At 46.6% G+C, this 16,641-nt stretch overlaps 1 protein-coding gene across 3 annotated transcripts in view; it reads left to right on the top strand.

Moving 5' to 3' along the window:
• The window catches only part of LOC309400400 (E3 ubiquitin-protein ligase RNF31-like), a 56,755-nt gene extending 43,867 nt beyond the window's left edge, over positions 1 to 12,888 (top strand). For 2 of the 3 annotated variants that reach the window (XM_081968872.1, XM_081968874.1), the window contains exons 14-22: positions 1,942 to 2,040; positions 2,763 to 2,852; positions 4,658 to 4,772; positions 6,068 to 6,186; positions 7,946 to 8,059; positions 8,154 to 8,211; positions 9,935 to 10,031; positions 11,325 to 11,499; positions 12,178 to 12,888. In XM_081968872.1, the coding sequence (XP_081824998.1) occupies positions 1,942 to 2,040; positions 2,763 to 2,852; positions 4,658 to 4,772; positions 6,068 to 6,186; positions 7,946 to 8,059; positions 8,154 to 8,211; positions 9,935 to 10,031; positions 11,325 to 11,499; positions 12,178 to 12,231 (921 nt within the window). In that variant the 3' untranslated portion in view covers positions 12,232 to 12,888. The remainder of the gene's footprint in view (positions 1 to 1,941; positions 2,041 to 2,762; positions 2,853 to 4,657; positions 4,773 to 6,067; positions 6,187 to 7,945; positions 8,060 to 8,153; positions 8,212 to 9,934; positions 10,032 to 11,324; positions 11,500 to 12,177) is intronic. The other variant, XM_081968873.1, reaches the window with a different exon arrangement.
• The last annotated feature ends 3,753 nt before the right edge of the window (positions 12,889 to 16,641 follow it).

Genomic DNA, 16,641 nt, shown 5'->3' on the forward strand with positions numbered 1-16,641 from the left:
GTGGAAATACAAACTAGACAGAAGTTCCTGTCTTTAGTTAGTTATTTTATTTATTTAAACAAATTGTTTGAGCCACCCAGCTTAAGCTGACTTCAGACGGTTGACAACACTTAAAGAAAAACTAAAATATCATACATAAAAAGCTGGTTCAAACACTCCCATTTGCCGTTCGGTGCCAACTTCCCATCCAAAATTATCACTGTTGTCTGCACACAGCTACCCCTCATGACCACAACATTTTGGACGCTAAGTGAGACTGTTGTTAAGTGAGTTTTGCCCCATTTGACGACCTTCCTTGCCAACGTTGTGAAGGGTTTCGCCTGAGTTGTTAAGCGAGTAAGACGATTGTTAAGTGAATCCGGCTTGCCCCTTGACGTGGCTCGCCGGAAGATCGCGACCGTCGTAAATGTGAGTCGGTTGCCAAGCATTCGAATTTTGATTCCGCGACCGCGTGGGACGCTGCAACAGTTGTAAGTGGGAAAATCACTTTTTTTCCAGTGCTGTGACCAACTTCAAATGGTCAGTAAACGAACTCTGGTAGATCCAGGATGAGCTGTATCTAATAGAAAAGGGGTAAAAAATGTCTTTCAAGATCTTTAGTGTCAACAAAAAATAGGTTCATACTATTATATGTGGTGGACATGTGCAAGGAAATATTGGACTAAGATAAGAGTAGGTTATTGAAAATGTTACAACAGGAAATAGAATTTAGACCAGAGATATTTTTACTAGGTATTATCCCAGAGAAATTCAAGAAAGAGGATACTTATCTGATTATACATGTAACTACAGCAGGGAGAATTGTATTTGCCCAAGATTAGAAATTAAATAAGATACCAACAGATGAAGAGATAATAAAAAAAAAAAAGATATTAGATTGTGCTGAGATGAATAGGTTGACAATGAAAATAAAGGATAAAGAGGAATCGGAATACTTTTTGAGACATGGGGAAGATTTTATGATTGGTTAGAGAAAGGATGCTAGAAAAGAAAGTAGGGAGAAGAGATAGAATCCAGACGGTGCATAATTAAATGGAAAAGAGGAGGGGAAGAAGGGGAGAAGAAAATATTAAATATATAAGTATATATTCAAGAGCGAGATATAAAGGGGGGGAAAAACATAGTTAGGATAGATTAGCGAAGATAAGGGAATAGGAAATGATACCAAATTATATTTGGGTTTGTGGAAATAGCATCCCAAGAAAATGTCTGAAAGAGACACCTACAACGATAGAAAAAGAAAGGGAGAGGAGGAGAGAATGAAAGGAAGTTGGGAGAAAGAAGGAAGAGGTAAGGAGAGGAGGAGAGAAGGGAGAGAATGAGAAGGAGAGAGGGTAGGAAGGAGAAGAGGAAGAGTAGGAGTAGGAGAAAGGGAAGGGAAGAAGGAAGGGGAAGGAGAGGAGGAAGGAAGGGAGAGGAAGAGAAGAAAAGAGGGTAGGAAGGGGAAGAGGAAGAGTAGGAGTAGGAGAAAGGGAAGGGAAGAAGGAAGGGGAAGGAGAGGAGGAAAGAAGGGAGAGGAAGAGAAGGAGAGAGGGTAGGAAGGGGAAGAGGAAGAGTAGGAGAAAGGGAAGGGAAGAAGGAAGGGGAAGGAGAGGAGGAAGGAAGGGAGAAGAAGAGAAGGAGAGAGGGTAGGAAGGGGAAGAGGAAGAGTAGGAGAAAGGGAAGGAAAGAAGGAAGTAACAAATGTATAAGAATGACAAATGTAAAGAAGAAGAAGAAGAATTATGTGGAATGTATACTTGAAATGATATGTAAGAGAACAAAAAATTAAAAAAAAAATTCTAACAAAGGTCTTTAGGTCTTAAACCACCCCCCGCCAAAACAAAGATTTTCTGGTTTTCGGTTAGATTCGCCAGGACGTCCCGTGGCTTTTTGGCAAACTTTATAGGGGTACGGCAGAACCCTCTCCATTTTTAAAAAAATTGAGTTTTTTCTCTACAGTTGCGCAGTTGTCTGGATCAAGAGACGTACGACCTCTTCCATAAGAAGCTGACGGAACACGTCCTTATGCAGGACCCCAAGTTCCAGTGGTGTACCCATGTGAGTAGCTAACTTTGGCCCAATCCCCAAGGAGACTGGGAATTCTAGTCCTGCCTTAGGCACAATAGCCAGATGGATTGGGGCCAACCACTAGGAGATTGGGAGTTCTAGTCCATCTTAGGCACAAAAGCTGGCTAGCTAATTTTGGCCCAATCCCCAAGGAGACTGGGAGTTCTAGTCCTGCCTTAGCCACGATAGCCAGATGGGTGACTTTGGGCCAATCACAAGGAGATTGGGAGTTCTAGTCCATCATAGGCATGGCATCTGACACAAGGAGATTGGGAGTTCTAGTCCATTTTAGGCACGAAAGCTGGCTAGCTAATTTTGGCCCAATCCCCAAGGAGACTGGGAGTTTTAGTCCCGCCTTAACCACGATAGCCAGATGGGTGACTTTGGGCCAGTCCCTCCTCCGCAGCCCAACCCACCTCGCAGGGCTGTTGCTGCGGGGGAAAATAGGGCAGTCGAGTCTTTGATCGCTTCGCCGGCTATTTGTAAAAAGAATCTATCCGTTCGTCTCCACGCGGACGAGGAGCTGGTTGCTTTTAAGACGGGTCGAAATGTCCAGCTCATCATCGAAGTAAGATGCAAGGAATCCGTTCCGATTTAATGTCTTTTTTTTATTTAAGGACGGCCTCTGCCTCCCCTTCCTGGAGGCGAGGAAGGGCCGATCGCAGCCTGGGCGAGAATGGATTTCTTGATTTTTCTCTCCTTGTCTCCTTTAGTGCTCTTTCGGTTTCATTTACGAATCGGAGCAGCTGGAAGTCAAATGCCCGCAATGCCGGAAATGTTTCTGCGTCCTGTGCAAACGGCAGGTTGGTAAACCTTCGGGGCGGAGATATTGGTCAGAAACGGTACAGGGTTTCCTGACGGAGCAGGGGGTTGGACTAGAAGACCTCCGAGGTCCCTTCCTATTCTATTATTCCTGCCCCTCCTCTTCCTCCTCCTTACCCACCCCTCCTCTTTCTCCTGCTCCTCCTCTTCCCCCTCCTCTATTTGTCTGAAATGGCATAGAACCGTTTTGGCGAACCTATGCCATATCTGTGGGCACGCGAGACATTGCCCTCGGTCACTCCAGCGGGCATGCGCGCGCTGGCCAGCTGATTTTCAGCTGGCCCGCCCACACTGCCCTTCCTTCCCAGGAGTCACCGTACAATGCCAAGTAAACACAGAGCTCGCGTAGGCTCTGGGAGGGTGTTTTTGGCCTCCGGGGGGTGGGGGGACGCCATTTTCACCCTCCCCATGCTCCCGGAAAGCCGGCTGGAGCCTCACGAGGGGGAAAAACAGGCCCACTGGAAGTCGGGAAACACGCTGTTTCCGTCCTCCGGGGGATGGGGTGGGGCCGTTTCCGCCCTCCCCAGGCTCCTAGAAAGCCGCTGGAGCCCAGGGAGGGCAAAAAACGAGCCTACCAGAAGTCGGGAAACGGGCCCCTGGATGCTTCAGGGAGGCCTGTTAGGGCCAAAACAGGGGGCAGGGGGTAGTGTTCCTCCCCCCCCCCGGGGCCCATGTTTGGTCTCAGGAGGCTTTAGGTAGACCTGCTATGCTATGGGGTGTGGGGGGGTATGTGTGAATACGTGGGAGCAGCGCGGGAGGGGTTGCACGCATGCACAGGGGGATGGGATGTATTGCATTGTGGGTGTGAGCACGCGGGGTCAAAAACGGTTAGCTGTCACTCGTATCCCGCTTTAGCAGTGAGTTGGACTAAAAGGTCCCTTCCCATTCTGGTATCCTATCCTATATTTAATTTGAGTAGCTGGAACACTCAAGAGAGGCACAATAAGTCAGTACACAAGAAATGTATTTTTATATATTGTATTTTTCGGAGTATAAGACGCACGGGAGTATAAGACGCACCAAGATTTGGAAGGGGCAAATTTAAAAAAAAAAAAAGTTTTTGCACTCTGCAGACTCCAAAGGGGCCCGTTTGTTGCGATAACGGGCCCATTTTTTTTTCAAAAAAAAGGGCATGCATAGCTTTTAGGAGTTTTATAAAGTGCTCCTGGGGGCTAAGGGGCGCATACTTGAGCAAAAAAAGGCCTATTTTTCACTCATTTCTGCCCTCCCCAGCCGCCAGGAGCACTCTGAAAGCCTCCTAAAGGCTATGCACGGCCATTTTGGTGAAGGGGGCGGGATTTCGGGAGGCAAAAAAATGCTGTATTGTGTATAAGACGCACCCAGATTTTCAGCCTCTTTTTTGGGGGGGAAAGGTGCGTCTTATACTCCAAAAAATATGGTACGTAGCTCAGGTTGGTAGCTGGGCTTTCGGCCTGCTCTCCAAGCTTGCCAATTTGGGTTGCAAACGTTTCATCCCGTTCGAGGAGACATCGTCGGTTCATTTTGAAGTGGGCTTGTCCGTCTGACAAAACGAGCCCGCTTCGAAGCGCGCGGACGATGTCTCCTCGAACGGTGACGAAACATTTGCAACCGCAATTGCCTGGTTCAGAGCGCAGGCTGACAGCCCACACAACGGTGATAGCGGATTGGTTGGAAAGAGCTAGCGCCTCCCTGAGGCAAATCAAAGCTTGTTGGGGGCTGCTTGATATCTTCCCCTGTTGGGGACCAAGGATGGAAGGCTAAATGCTGAAGTTGGGGTGTCTTTTTTTTCCTTTGGCGGTGACAGTGGGAGCCGCAGCATCAGGGCATCACCTGCGAAGCCTTCCTGGAATGGAAGCGAACCAACGACCCCGAATACCAGGCCCAGGGCTTGGCGATGTATCTCCAGGAGAATGGCATCGGTGAGGGTTTTGTCCCAATTGAGCCAACCACGTTTTCTACGCTAAGCCGGGAGTTGGATTTTGATGCTCCCACTTCTGTTGTGGCACGCCAGCAGATTCGGACAGTGAGGAGGTTGGGGAGGAAGATGGGCCAGTCCTGGAGTCTGGGGAAGGTTCTGAGGAGGGCTCTGTGTCAGAGGCAGAGATGGGGTCAAGGCCGTCCGACAGTTATCAGCTGCCTTCAGAGTCAGACATCACTGAGGCAGAATTACAGCTGGAGCCTGTTCCCAGTGTGCGCATGCACAGAGCTGCCAGACGAAGGGAACAGCTAAGGAACGGTCGACTTGGGAGTAAGGCCACAGGTGGACGGTGAATGGACCCTCCCATAGGGAATAAAAAAGGGGTTTAGCGGGACGAGGACTCAGCTTCATGCTACTGGGGAAACCTAGGTCAGTACAACTTCCTACCCTCAATTCTTGGGAGTGTCTCCTTTAACTTCTTGCATGGGCAGAGGGATTGGACTAGAAGACCTCCAAGGTCCCTTCCAGCACTATCATTCTGTGAGAAACAGTGTAGTTTGGTGGTTAAGGCAGCATTTTAGAAAGCAGGAGAATGGTGAGGTCTAGTCCGCCTTAGTCGTGAAAGCCAGCTGGGTGACTTAGGGCCAATCACCAGGAGACAGTGAGTTCTAGTCCCATCTAAGGCATGAAAGCCAACTGGGTGACTTAGGGCCAATCACCAGGAGATGGTGAGTTCTAGTCCCACCTTTGGCACCAAAACTGGCTGAGTAACTTTGGGCCAATCACCAAGAGGTGGAGAGTTCTAGTCCCACCTTAGGGCATGAAAGCCAGCTAGGTGACTTAGGGCCAGTCACCAGGAGACAGTGAGTTCTAGTCCCAGCTTAAGGCAGGAAAACTGGCTGGGCGACTTTGAGCCAATCACCAGGAGACGGCGAGTTCTAGTCCCACCTTAGGGCATGAAAGCTGGCTGGATGACTTTGGGCCAATGGCCAAGAGACCGTGAGTTCTAGTCCCACCGTAGGCACGAAAACTGGCTGGGTGACTTTGGGCCAATCACCAGGAGGCCCGGAGTTCTAATCCCGCCTCAGCCGTGAAAGCCAGTTGGTCGACTTTGGCCCAGTGTCCCTCTCTCTCTCAGGCCAACCCACCTCACAAGGTTGTTGTTAGGGGGAAAATAGGAGGAGGAAAATGCATTGGCGATGTTTTTCCCCTTAAGTTATTTGTAAAAATAATATAGGTGGGATATAAACAAATACAATTTTCCTTCTCCCCCCCCCCCCTCCTCTCTTTTTCCAGCTTGTCCCAAATGCAAGTTCTCGTACGCCTTGGCTCGCGGGGGATGTATGCACTTCCAGTGTTCCCAGTGTAGGCACCATTTCTGCAGTGGCTGTTACGGCACCTTTTATGCCTCAAATGTAAGGATGCTCAGGGATTGCGCATGTGCGGGGCAGATCTGGAACCCGGCACCCTGTTGCTATTCATTTCCCCCCCTGTGGGCTCCGTAGAGGGGGATTTGGAGAACGGAGGCGGAGACGGTTAGCCAAACCACAGGAGAACAAGAATACAGGTAGCCCTCGCACTTACGACCACCATCGAACCCAACATTTCCGTTACTAAGCAAGACAGCGAAGTGAGTTTTGCCCCATTTTACCGTGGGTTTCTTTTTTTGCCTCCGTTATTAAGTGAATCGTTGCATTTGTTAATTAGCAACATGGTCATTAAGTGAATCTGGTTTCCCCCCCCCCCCCCCCCCCCATGGACTCGGCTTGTCAGTCGGTATTTATCACACTTTTGTTCGAAAGAGAGGCTAACATTCCACCTAGAATGGAATAACAACTCTTTGAATCACATTGTTTTATTTAGTGGCCATTTGAAGTTACAATGTCAACTCACAAAGCATCCCTGGCCTGCTCTGGAGTTGCCATAGGCAAGTGGGGGGGGGAACTGACGGAGCAGTATGGCAACCACAAACCATTCCACGCATACCTTTCTCAAGGCTGGATCCCAAGTTATTTATTTATTTATTTATTATTTATTTCTTAGCGCTTATAGACCGCCCCCTCTCCCGAAAGGGACTCGGGGCGGTGTACAGTCCATATCAGAAAGACAATTAAAATTATTAAATAGATAGATACATAAATAGATACATAAATAAGAGGAGGATAAAAAGATAAAAAGATATACAGAACTGCACTGCTAAGTAAATAATTTAAAATGTACAAAATTTAAAACACCAATATCCTATAAAATTAAGTTTAAAAGAACAATCCCTCTAAAAACCAGTAAAAATATGTATGCCAGGAGGTAGACGTTATAATTATGCCAGGCCAGCCAGTCGGAACAGGTGTGTCTTCAATTTCTGTCGGAAGGAGCGGAAGTCAATGGCGGTTCTAATGTCGGGGGGGTAGGTCATTCCAGAGGGTTGGGCCCATCACAGAGAAGGCCCTACTCCTTGGCGTCGCCCGTTGGCGTTGCCTAGTGGACAGCACCAGGAAAAGCCCCTCCCTGTGAGAGCGAATTGGCCGCAGGGATGTGTGTGGGAGTTACCTGCAACGTCCGGAGGGGCGTGATCTCTACAGCCCACGAAAAGTGCTCTGTTGGAGAATGTGATTTATGACACACCCTAGGGAGAGGGAGGGAAACAGGGTCCTAATTGGGCCGTAAATTACGTGGGGTCAGAGCTGGCGTCACTTGGGTAGGTGCCTATATTGCTCCTAATGAATAACTGGATTTCCTTTGAAGCTTGGCTCGAAGCTCATGATTTAATGAGGGCATCTGTGGGAACCCTGACATCCAATAGCACTGGAAAATTGACTTAGGACCAGGGGTGATATTCACTTACTTTCCCTACCAGTTCAACTCATGGTCGTAGTATCTGGGGGGGGGGGGGGAGAAGTCCACGGGTAACTCAGATCCGCTTAACAACCGTGCGACTAAGTTCACCCCTGCGGCGATTCACTTAACGACCGTGGCGAGAAAGGTCGTCAGAGGGACCAAAGCTCCCTTAACAAACGTCTCGCTTGCGACATATGCGACAGAAATTTTGCCCAAACTGAAACATTGGGCTCGGTTGTGGTCGTAAGTCGAGGACTGCCTGTAATTTTTATTTAGAGGAATGGGTGGGCAGTTCAACCATTTTCCTAGTCTGGCGTCTTATTATTGTTTTTCCCCCAGAAGTGTCCCATACCTCACTGCCCGATCCGGCGGTCCCTCCATGGCCACCATCCGCGTGACTGCCTCTTCTACCTGCGCGATTGGGCCGTGCCACGTCTGCAGAAGCTCCTCCAGGTGGGTCTTTAGGAGCAGGGAGGGGGAGGGGGCTTAGGGGAGAGGCTTCTTGGGAGACTAACTGGGATTCTCTCTTTCCGTCTCTCCATCCCAGGATAACAACATTGCTTTCAACACAGACCCTCCAGCAGGGACCCGGGCCACTCCCGGAGGTGCGTGGCTTAAGTTGCCGGGGAGCTCACCTGTCCTGGGATGGCTTTATGTTCTGAATGAAAGATTTCACCTCACCTCAGTTCACTTCAGTTGACTCCACTTCTTTTTTACTTCAGTTCATTTTACTTCACTTCATTTTACTTTATTTTAATTTACTTCACTTCATTTTACTTCACTTTATTTTATTTTTATATTTTATGCTTACTTTATTTTACTTCACTTCATTTTACTTTACTTTATTTTAATTTACTTCACTTCATTTTACTTCACTTTATTTTTATATTTTATGCTTACTTTATTTTACTTCACTTCATTTTACTTTATTTTAGTTTACTTTACTTCACTTCATTTTACTTCACTTTATTTTTATATTTTATGCTTACTTTATTTTACTTCGCTTCATTTTACTTTATTTTAGTTTACTTTACTTCACTTCATTTTATTTTATTATACTCCACTTCATTTTACTTCATTTTATTTTACTTTGCTTCATTTTACTTTAGTTCATTTTACTTCACTTCATTTTACATTACTTTATTTTAATTTACTTCACTTCATTTTACTTCACTTTATTTTTATATTTTATGCTTACTTTATTTTACTTCACTTCATTTTACTTTACTTTATTTTAATTTACTTCATTTTACTTCACTTTATTTTTATATTTTATGCTTACTTTATTTTACTTCACTTCATTTTACTTTATTTTAGTTTACTTTACTTCACTTCGTTTTATTTTATTATACTCCACTTCATTTTACTTCACTTTACTTCATTTTATTTTGCTTCATTTTACTTTTTTAGTTTACTTCACTTCATTTTACTTTATTTTACTTCACTTCATTTAATTTTTTTAGTTTACTTCACTTTATTTTATTTTACTTTATTTTATTTTACTTCATTTTATTTTACTTCACTTCACTTTACTTCATTTTATTTTACTTCACTTCATTTTACTTTTTTAGTTTACTTCATTTTACTTTATTTTACTTCACTTCATTTAATTTTTTTAGTTTACTTCACTTTATTTTATTTTACTTCACTTCATTTTATTCACTTTACTTCATTTTATTTTACTTCACTTCATTTTATTCACTTTACTTCATTTTATTTTACTTCACTTCATTTTACTTTTTTAGTTTACTTCACTTCACTTTAGTTTACTTTGCTTCATTTTATTTTACTTCTTCATTTTACTTTTTTAGTTTACTTCACTTCACTTCACTTTAGTTTACTTTGCTTCATTTTATTTTACTTCACTTCATTTTACTTTTTTAGTTTACTTTATTTCGCTTCATTTTATTTTACTTCACTTCATTTTACTTTTTTAGTTTACTTCACTTTATTTTACTTTACTTTACTTCCCTTCATTTTACTTCATTTTATTTTACTTCCCTTCGTTTTGCTTTACTTCCCTTCACCTTTACCTTTACAGATAGTCCTCAACATACGACCACAATTTAGCCCAAAATTTCTGTGGCTGAGACAACGCTTCAGCAAGTTTTGCTCCATTGTTTTGCCTTTCTTACCGCAATTGTTAAGTGAATCGTTGCGGTTCTTAAGTTAGGCGGGCTTCCCCGTTGACTTTGCTGAACCACTGTCTCGCTTAGCAATGCAAACGTTGGGCTCAATTGTAAGTCGTAAGTCGAGGACTACCTGTAGTCCCGATCCAATGACGGAATGGGCAAGCTTTAACCGTTACGGTCTTTCCTCGGCACGCAGGTGGATGCCGGGTTATGGAGCAGAAGGAAACCCTCGACGGCTTGAAGGATGAACCGTGCGGCAAAGAGACGCCAGCCGGATATGCCGGCCTTTGCGAGTGAGTAAAACCCCTTGATGGGGAGACAGAAAACAGAGGCGCTTGTTGTGGCCCGCCGGCAGCCAGTGGTGCTGGCAGCAGATTCGGAGAGTGAGGAGGTTGGGGAGGAACCTGGGCCAGTCCTGGAGTCTGGGGAAGGCTCTGAGGAGGGCTCTGTGTCGGAGGCAGAGAGGGGGCCAGGGCCGTCCGACAGTTATCAGCTGCCTTCGGAGTCAGACATCAGTGAGGCAGAAGAACAGTGGGAGCCTGTTCCCAGTGTGCGCATGCACAGAGTTGCCGGACGAAGGGAACAGCTAAGGAACAGGGGTCGACTTGGGAGTAAGGCCACAGGTGGATGGTGAATGGCCCCTCCCAGAGGGAATAAAAGAGGAGCGCCTGGGGAGTGGAGTTTGCAGGAGGCCGTTCGTTCATTCCTGCATTCTTGTCAAGTATTGCGGCGTCTGAAGGATGTCGGCCTGGCCACTCTCCAAGCCTGATCAAGGTCGGTAATGGTGAACTATCTTGAAAGACTTTGCTGGAGAGGAATTCACTGTCAATTAAATAAAAGGCGTTTATTGGGACGAGGACTTAGCTTCGTGCTGCTAGGGAAGCTGAAGTCAGAACAGCCCTTTTCCCAGAATTCCTAGTTGCCATCCAGCAGAGCTGAAATACGCTACAAAAAGTCCTCAACGTGTGACCGCTGTCATGATCAGCACTCCCGTCACTAAGCAAATGATCACAGGACAGGCCCCAATTTTGCAAGTTTCCTCTCCCACCCACCCCTATGGCTTCGGTCGTCGGAAGCAGGCTGGAAAGTCGTAAAATGGGGATCGCCTGACCCAGGGACACTGCAATACATCTGGTTGCCTCCTGGAATTGCGATGGGGGGGGGCAGGGGCCTTGCGACAGTCATAAGTGCGAGGACTGGTCATCAGGTCTCTTTTTTTTTCCAGCACTGTTGGAACAGTGGCTAAAGGTCGTAAGTCGAGGACTGCCTGTAGGTTGGGAAAAGCAGGTATCAGTCCAGTTGTAGAGGAGGCCATGGAGGGACCAGCGAGGTTTTAACTAGATTAAGACTCTCCAAACTTGGCGACTTTAAAAACTTGTGGACTTCAACTCCCAGAATTCCCCTGGACAGCATGAGGGATTCTGGGAGTTGAAGTCCACAAGTCTTAAAAGTGGGCAGGTTTGGAGATCTTGAAGGAGATGGTGGTTCTAACAAGGGGGGAATCGGGTGAGCTGTGGTGGGCCAGGAGTCCCGAGGGTCGCGCTGATGGGTGTCCCCTGTTTCTTGATTTACCCCGCTCCCGCCAGGGCGCACTACAAGGAATACCTAGTCAGTCTGATCAACAGCCACGCTTTGGATCCCGCCGTCTACTACACCTTGCAGGAGGTGGAGATCGTATCCCGGAGACATCTCACCGCTGCCCAGCTGCTCCCCAGGGGACCGACGGAGGACGATGAAGCCTATCGCAGGCGTTTGATCCAGGTGAACCTTCTCCTCTTCTCGCTTGGGTTCCTTCTCTAGTTGTTGTGACCCGCCAGCAGAGCCGGCTGCCGATTCGGACAGTGAGGCGGTTGGGGAGGGACACGGGACAGTCCTGGAGTCTGGGGAAGGCTCTGACGAGGGCTCTGTGTCGGAGGCAGAGATGGGGCCAGGGCCATCTGACAGTTATCAGCTGCCTTCAGAGTCAGAGATTAATGAGGCAGAAGAACAGCTGGAGCCTGTTCCCAGTGTGCGCATGTGCAGAGTTGCCAGATGAAGGGAACAGCTAAAGAACAGGGGTCTATCAACTTGAGAGTAAGGCCACAGGTGGACGATGACTGGCCCCTCCCAGAGGGAATAAAAGAGGAGCGACCGGGGAATGGAGTTTGCAGGAGTTCACTTAATTGGTTCGGGACTCTCCGAGGCTCCTTGCCAAGTTTTGCAGATCTCGGCCTGGCAAGACAAGGTCTGTGACCGTAAATCCTCCTTTGAAAGACTTTGCTGGATGTGAACGAGCAGAATCCACAGCCAATTAATCAAAGGGTTTTTTGTCGGGATAAAGAGTTTGCTTCCTGCTCATCGGAAGCCTCGCTCAGAACAGATGTCTTTTGCTGGAACAAAGGGCTTGGATTAGACTAGAAGACCTCCAAGGTCCCTTCCAACTCTGTCCTTCTTCTGCAGGTTCTAAGGGATGAAGTTCCTCTTGACTTGGAGGTCCCGCGGAGACGGAAGTAGAGCGAGGAGATCACCCATCCAAGAAGGAGAATCCGGGAGGCGCTTCCAAATGGATGGAGAAGAAGAGATGTTGTGTTTGGAGCATTGTCCTTTCCGGTTGATTGTTCATGGGGGGGGCCTTCCCGAGATGCCGTTTTCAAGCCCTCCTTGCTCTAACCACTAGGTCGCATTTAAGGGTTGCGTCGTTCTTGTTTCTTCTGTCTTGCGTGCTCTTCTTACGTCACCATTTAGAATAGGGGTGTCCACAGCCGTGGAAATTTTAAAACCTGTGGACTTTCAACTCCCAGAATCCCCCGGCCAGAGAATTCTGGGTAAACTCACGAAGAACTCAAATGCACAAGATGGCTTCCAGGTCCGACATCTGCCTGGGAAACTCTGGGAATCGAAGTCCACAAATCTTAAAAGTTGGCAGTTCCTGAAAAGCAAAGAATTTTAGATTTTGTCCTAACGCCGTTCAACAAGTTTTCGATTTTAATCTTAATGGATTTGTGGGGTGGGGAGTTTGCTGGTGGGTGGAATGGATGCTTTACTTCCATTGAAAGTTTCTTGTTTCGGTTTTAATTCCATTTGTTCCCGCGGTTTTAACGCCACGTTGTTCTTTCAGCCAGCATATCTCCTGGGAAATGCTTTGGTCTGAATAAAATTTATTTCGTTAAACGTGACTCTGTCTCTTTTTTTTTTCTTTTGCTGTCATTAATACGATCTCCTGCTCCCGGCATTTAAATTTGGCCACTGAATCAAACACAGGTATTCAAATAAATTTCCGAGTGGTCTTTTTCCCCCCCCCCCTCTTCTCCAAATTTGCAGAAAGCTGCCGCTAATTTGGCGTTTGTTACTACGAATCAAATACCAATGAAATCTCACAGAAAGTTCTCAATTGCCTGACATCTTCTTTATTTCAATCATAAATGAATGAAATGGGCAATACCTTGCAGTCCACGTGGAATCATTTCCCTACTGGAATTGGAGGAGGTAAATATCGTTTGAATAGGTTGTGATGACTCGTGAAATTCTGCTTGCCGAAAACGATCTAAGAGGAGAGAAACTGGCTTTGCCCATTCTCCCCCCCCCCCCCCCGAACCCCTGAATCATGTGGAATTGGAATTTGGCAAAATTTTATGCCAAAACACTCTCATGAAGCATCTGAGGAGATAATAAATATTGTCAAAGAAGATTAGGGGGCTGGAGGGTAAAACATATGAAGGAATGTTGCAGGAATTGGGAATGTCTAATTTAATGATAATAAGACAGGTAGAACAATGAATCAATGGAACAGAAGTTGCCTCCAGAAGTAGTGAATGCCCCAACACTGGAAGTCTTTAAGAAGATGTTGGATAGCCATTTGTCTGGAACGGTATAAGGTTTCCTGCCTAGGCAGGGGGTTGGACTAGAAGACCTCCAAGGTCCCTTCCAACTCTACTATTGTATTAAGAACTGGGGGTGACATGATAGCAGTCTTCCAATCTCTGAGGGGCTGCCCCAAAGAAGAGGTAGTCAAACTACTCTCCAAAGCACCCGAGGGCAGGACAAGAAACAACTAATCAAGGAGAGAGAGGGAGGGAGGCAGGGAAGGAAGGAAGGAAGGAAGGAAAGTGGAGAGAAGGAAAGAAAGAGGAAGGAGGGAAAGAAAGAAGGAAGGAGGGAAAGAAAGGAAGGAGGAAAGAAAGGAAGGAGAGAAAGAAAGGAAGAAGGAAGGGGGAAAAGGAAGGAAGAAAGGAAAGGAAGGAAGGAGGGATAGAAGGAAGGAAGGAGGGAAAGAAAGGAAGGAGGAAGGAATGAAAGAGAGAAAGAGGAAGGGAAAGAGAAAAAGACGGAAAAGAATTTTCTGACAGAACATAATAATCATCTTCAATAATCATAATTCCCTTCTCTACAATCTGTATTATCACATAATAGATATGTGATAGACAGGGTATAGAGAAAAAGACACACACAGAGAGACAGACAAGAAAGATGGACAGATAAAATAATAGATTAGATAGGGATGATAGAGATAGTTAAATACATAGATAATAGATAGATAGATAGATAGATAGATAGATAGATAGATAGATAGATAGATAGATAGATAGATAGATAGATAGATAGATAGATGAGCCTGGGCCTGGTGAGCGCATCACTGGGTGAGGGATACTTACCAACCGCCTTGAAAGAGGCGGTGGTGAGACCCTTGCTCAAGAGGCCTTCGCTCGACCCAATGGAGCTAGCTAACTATCGTCCAGTCTCCAACCTCCCCTTCGTGGCGAAGGTTGTTGAGAATGTGGTGGCGCAGCAGCTCCCGCGACACCTAGACGAATCCGATTATCTAGACCCACGCCAGTCCGGCTTCCGACCCGGGCACAGCACCGAGACAGCCTTGGTCGCGTTGGTCGATGATCTCTGGAGGGCCAGAGATAGGGGTTGCTCCTCTATCCTGGTCCTATTAGACCTCTCGGCGGCTTTTGATACCATCGACCATGGTATCCTATTGCGCCGGTTGGAGGGGATGGGAGTCGGAGGCACCGTTTTGCGGTGGTTCGGCTCCTACCTCTCCGACCGGAAGCAATGTGTGTTGACAGGGGGACAGAGGTCGTCCCTGAGGCCACTCACTTGTGGGGTGCCACAGGGGTCGGTCCTCTCGCCTCTCCTGTTCAACACATATGTGAAGCCGCTGGGTGAGATCATCCGTGGTTTTGGGGTTGAGTACCATCTCTACGCTGATGATACTCAGCTGTATATTTCAACCCCAAACCACCCCAACGAGGCTGTCGAAGTGATGTCCCGGTGTTTGGAGGCCGTCGGGGTCTGGATGGGGGACAACAGACTCAAACTCAACCCCTCCAAGACCGAGTGGCTGTGGTTGCCGGCACCTCGGTTCAGCCAGCTGACTCCATCGCTGGCCATAGGGGGCGAACAGTTGTCCCCTGTGGAGCGGGCGCGCAATTTGGGTGTCCTCCTTGATGCCCGGCTGTCAATGGAGGACCATGTGGCAGCCGTGGCAAGGGGGGCATTCCACCAGGTTCGCCTGGTGCGCCAATTGCGCCCCCTACTGGACCGGAGTGCCTTGCGCACGGTCACTCATGCGCTGGTGACGTCTCGCCTGGACTACTGCAACGCCCTCTACATGGGGCTTCCCTTGGGACGCGTCCGGAGACTGCAGCTAGTTCAGAACGCAGCCGCGCGGGTTATTATGGGAAGTACCCGTTACTCCCACGTAACACCTCTCCTGCGCGAGCTGCACTGGCTACCTGTAGCCTTTCGGGTGCGTTTCAAGGTATTGATCACCATCTTTAAAGCGCTCCATGGCGGAGGACCTAGTTATCTGCAGGATCGCATCCTACCACACACGTCCCTGCGACCTATCCGCTCACACAGGGAGGGCCTTCTCCTGGTGCCGTCCGCTAGGCAATGCCAGCGGGCGACACCTAGGAGTAGATCCTTCTCTGTGATGGGCCCAACCCTCTGGAATGACCTCCCCCCCGACATTAGAACCACTACTGACCTCCGCTCCTTCCGACAGAAACTGAAGACACACCTGTTCCGACTGGCTGGTTTTGCATAATTTACAACGTCTACCCCCCCCTGGCATATACTTTTTACTGGCTTTTAGAGGGATAGTGTATAAATTGTATGATATTTTAAATTTTATATTGTTTATTTATTAGCTGTACATTTTGGTCTATTTTATCCTCCTCCTATGCATACATGTATTTTATTTGGTGTTTTTTAATACGGACTGTACACCGCCCCGAGTCCCTTTCGGGAGAGGGGGCGGTATATAAGTGCTAATAATAAATAATAAATAATAATAATAATAGATAGAGACAGACTAACAAAAATGGACTGATAATGGATAGATAGATCGATAGATGATACAGACAGGCAGATGAATAGATAAAGGATAGTTAGATAAATAGAGATACTGTAGATTGATTGATAGATGATAGAGAGAGAAATAGAAGACAGCTTGATGGTAGATAGATACGTAAATAGATAGATAAATAGAGATAGATGATAGATAAGTAGATAGACATAGATGATAGAGAAATAGAAGATAGAGAAATAGTAGATAGATGATAGATAGATAGATAGATGATGAATGGATAGATGATAGATGACAGATAGATAGATAGATAGATAGATAGATAGATAGATAGATGATAGATAGATAGATAGATAGATAGATAGATAGATAGATAGATGATAGATAGATAGATGATGGATGGATAGATAGGTAGGTAGGTAGGTAGGTAGGCAGGCAGGCAGGCAGGCAGGCAGGCAGGCAGACGGTATAGGCAGGCAGAAGAATAAAAGATAGATAGATAGATAGATGATAGATAGATAGATAGATAGATAGATAGATAGATGATAGGTAGGTAGGTAGGTAGGTAGGTAGGTAGGTAGGTAGATAGATAGATAGATAGATGATAG

The sequence above is a fragment of the Natrix helvetica genome (genome assembly GCF_964273705.1).
Source record: "Natrix helvetica genome assembly, chromosome: W".
Classification (NCBI taxonomy): domain Eukaryota; kingdom Metazoa; phylum Chordata; class Lepidosauria; order Squamata; family Natricidae; genus Natrix; species Natrix helvetica.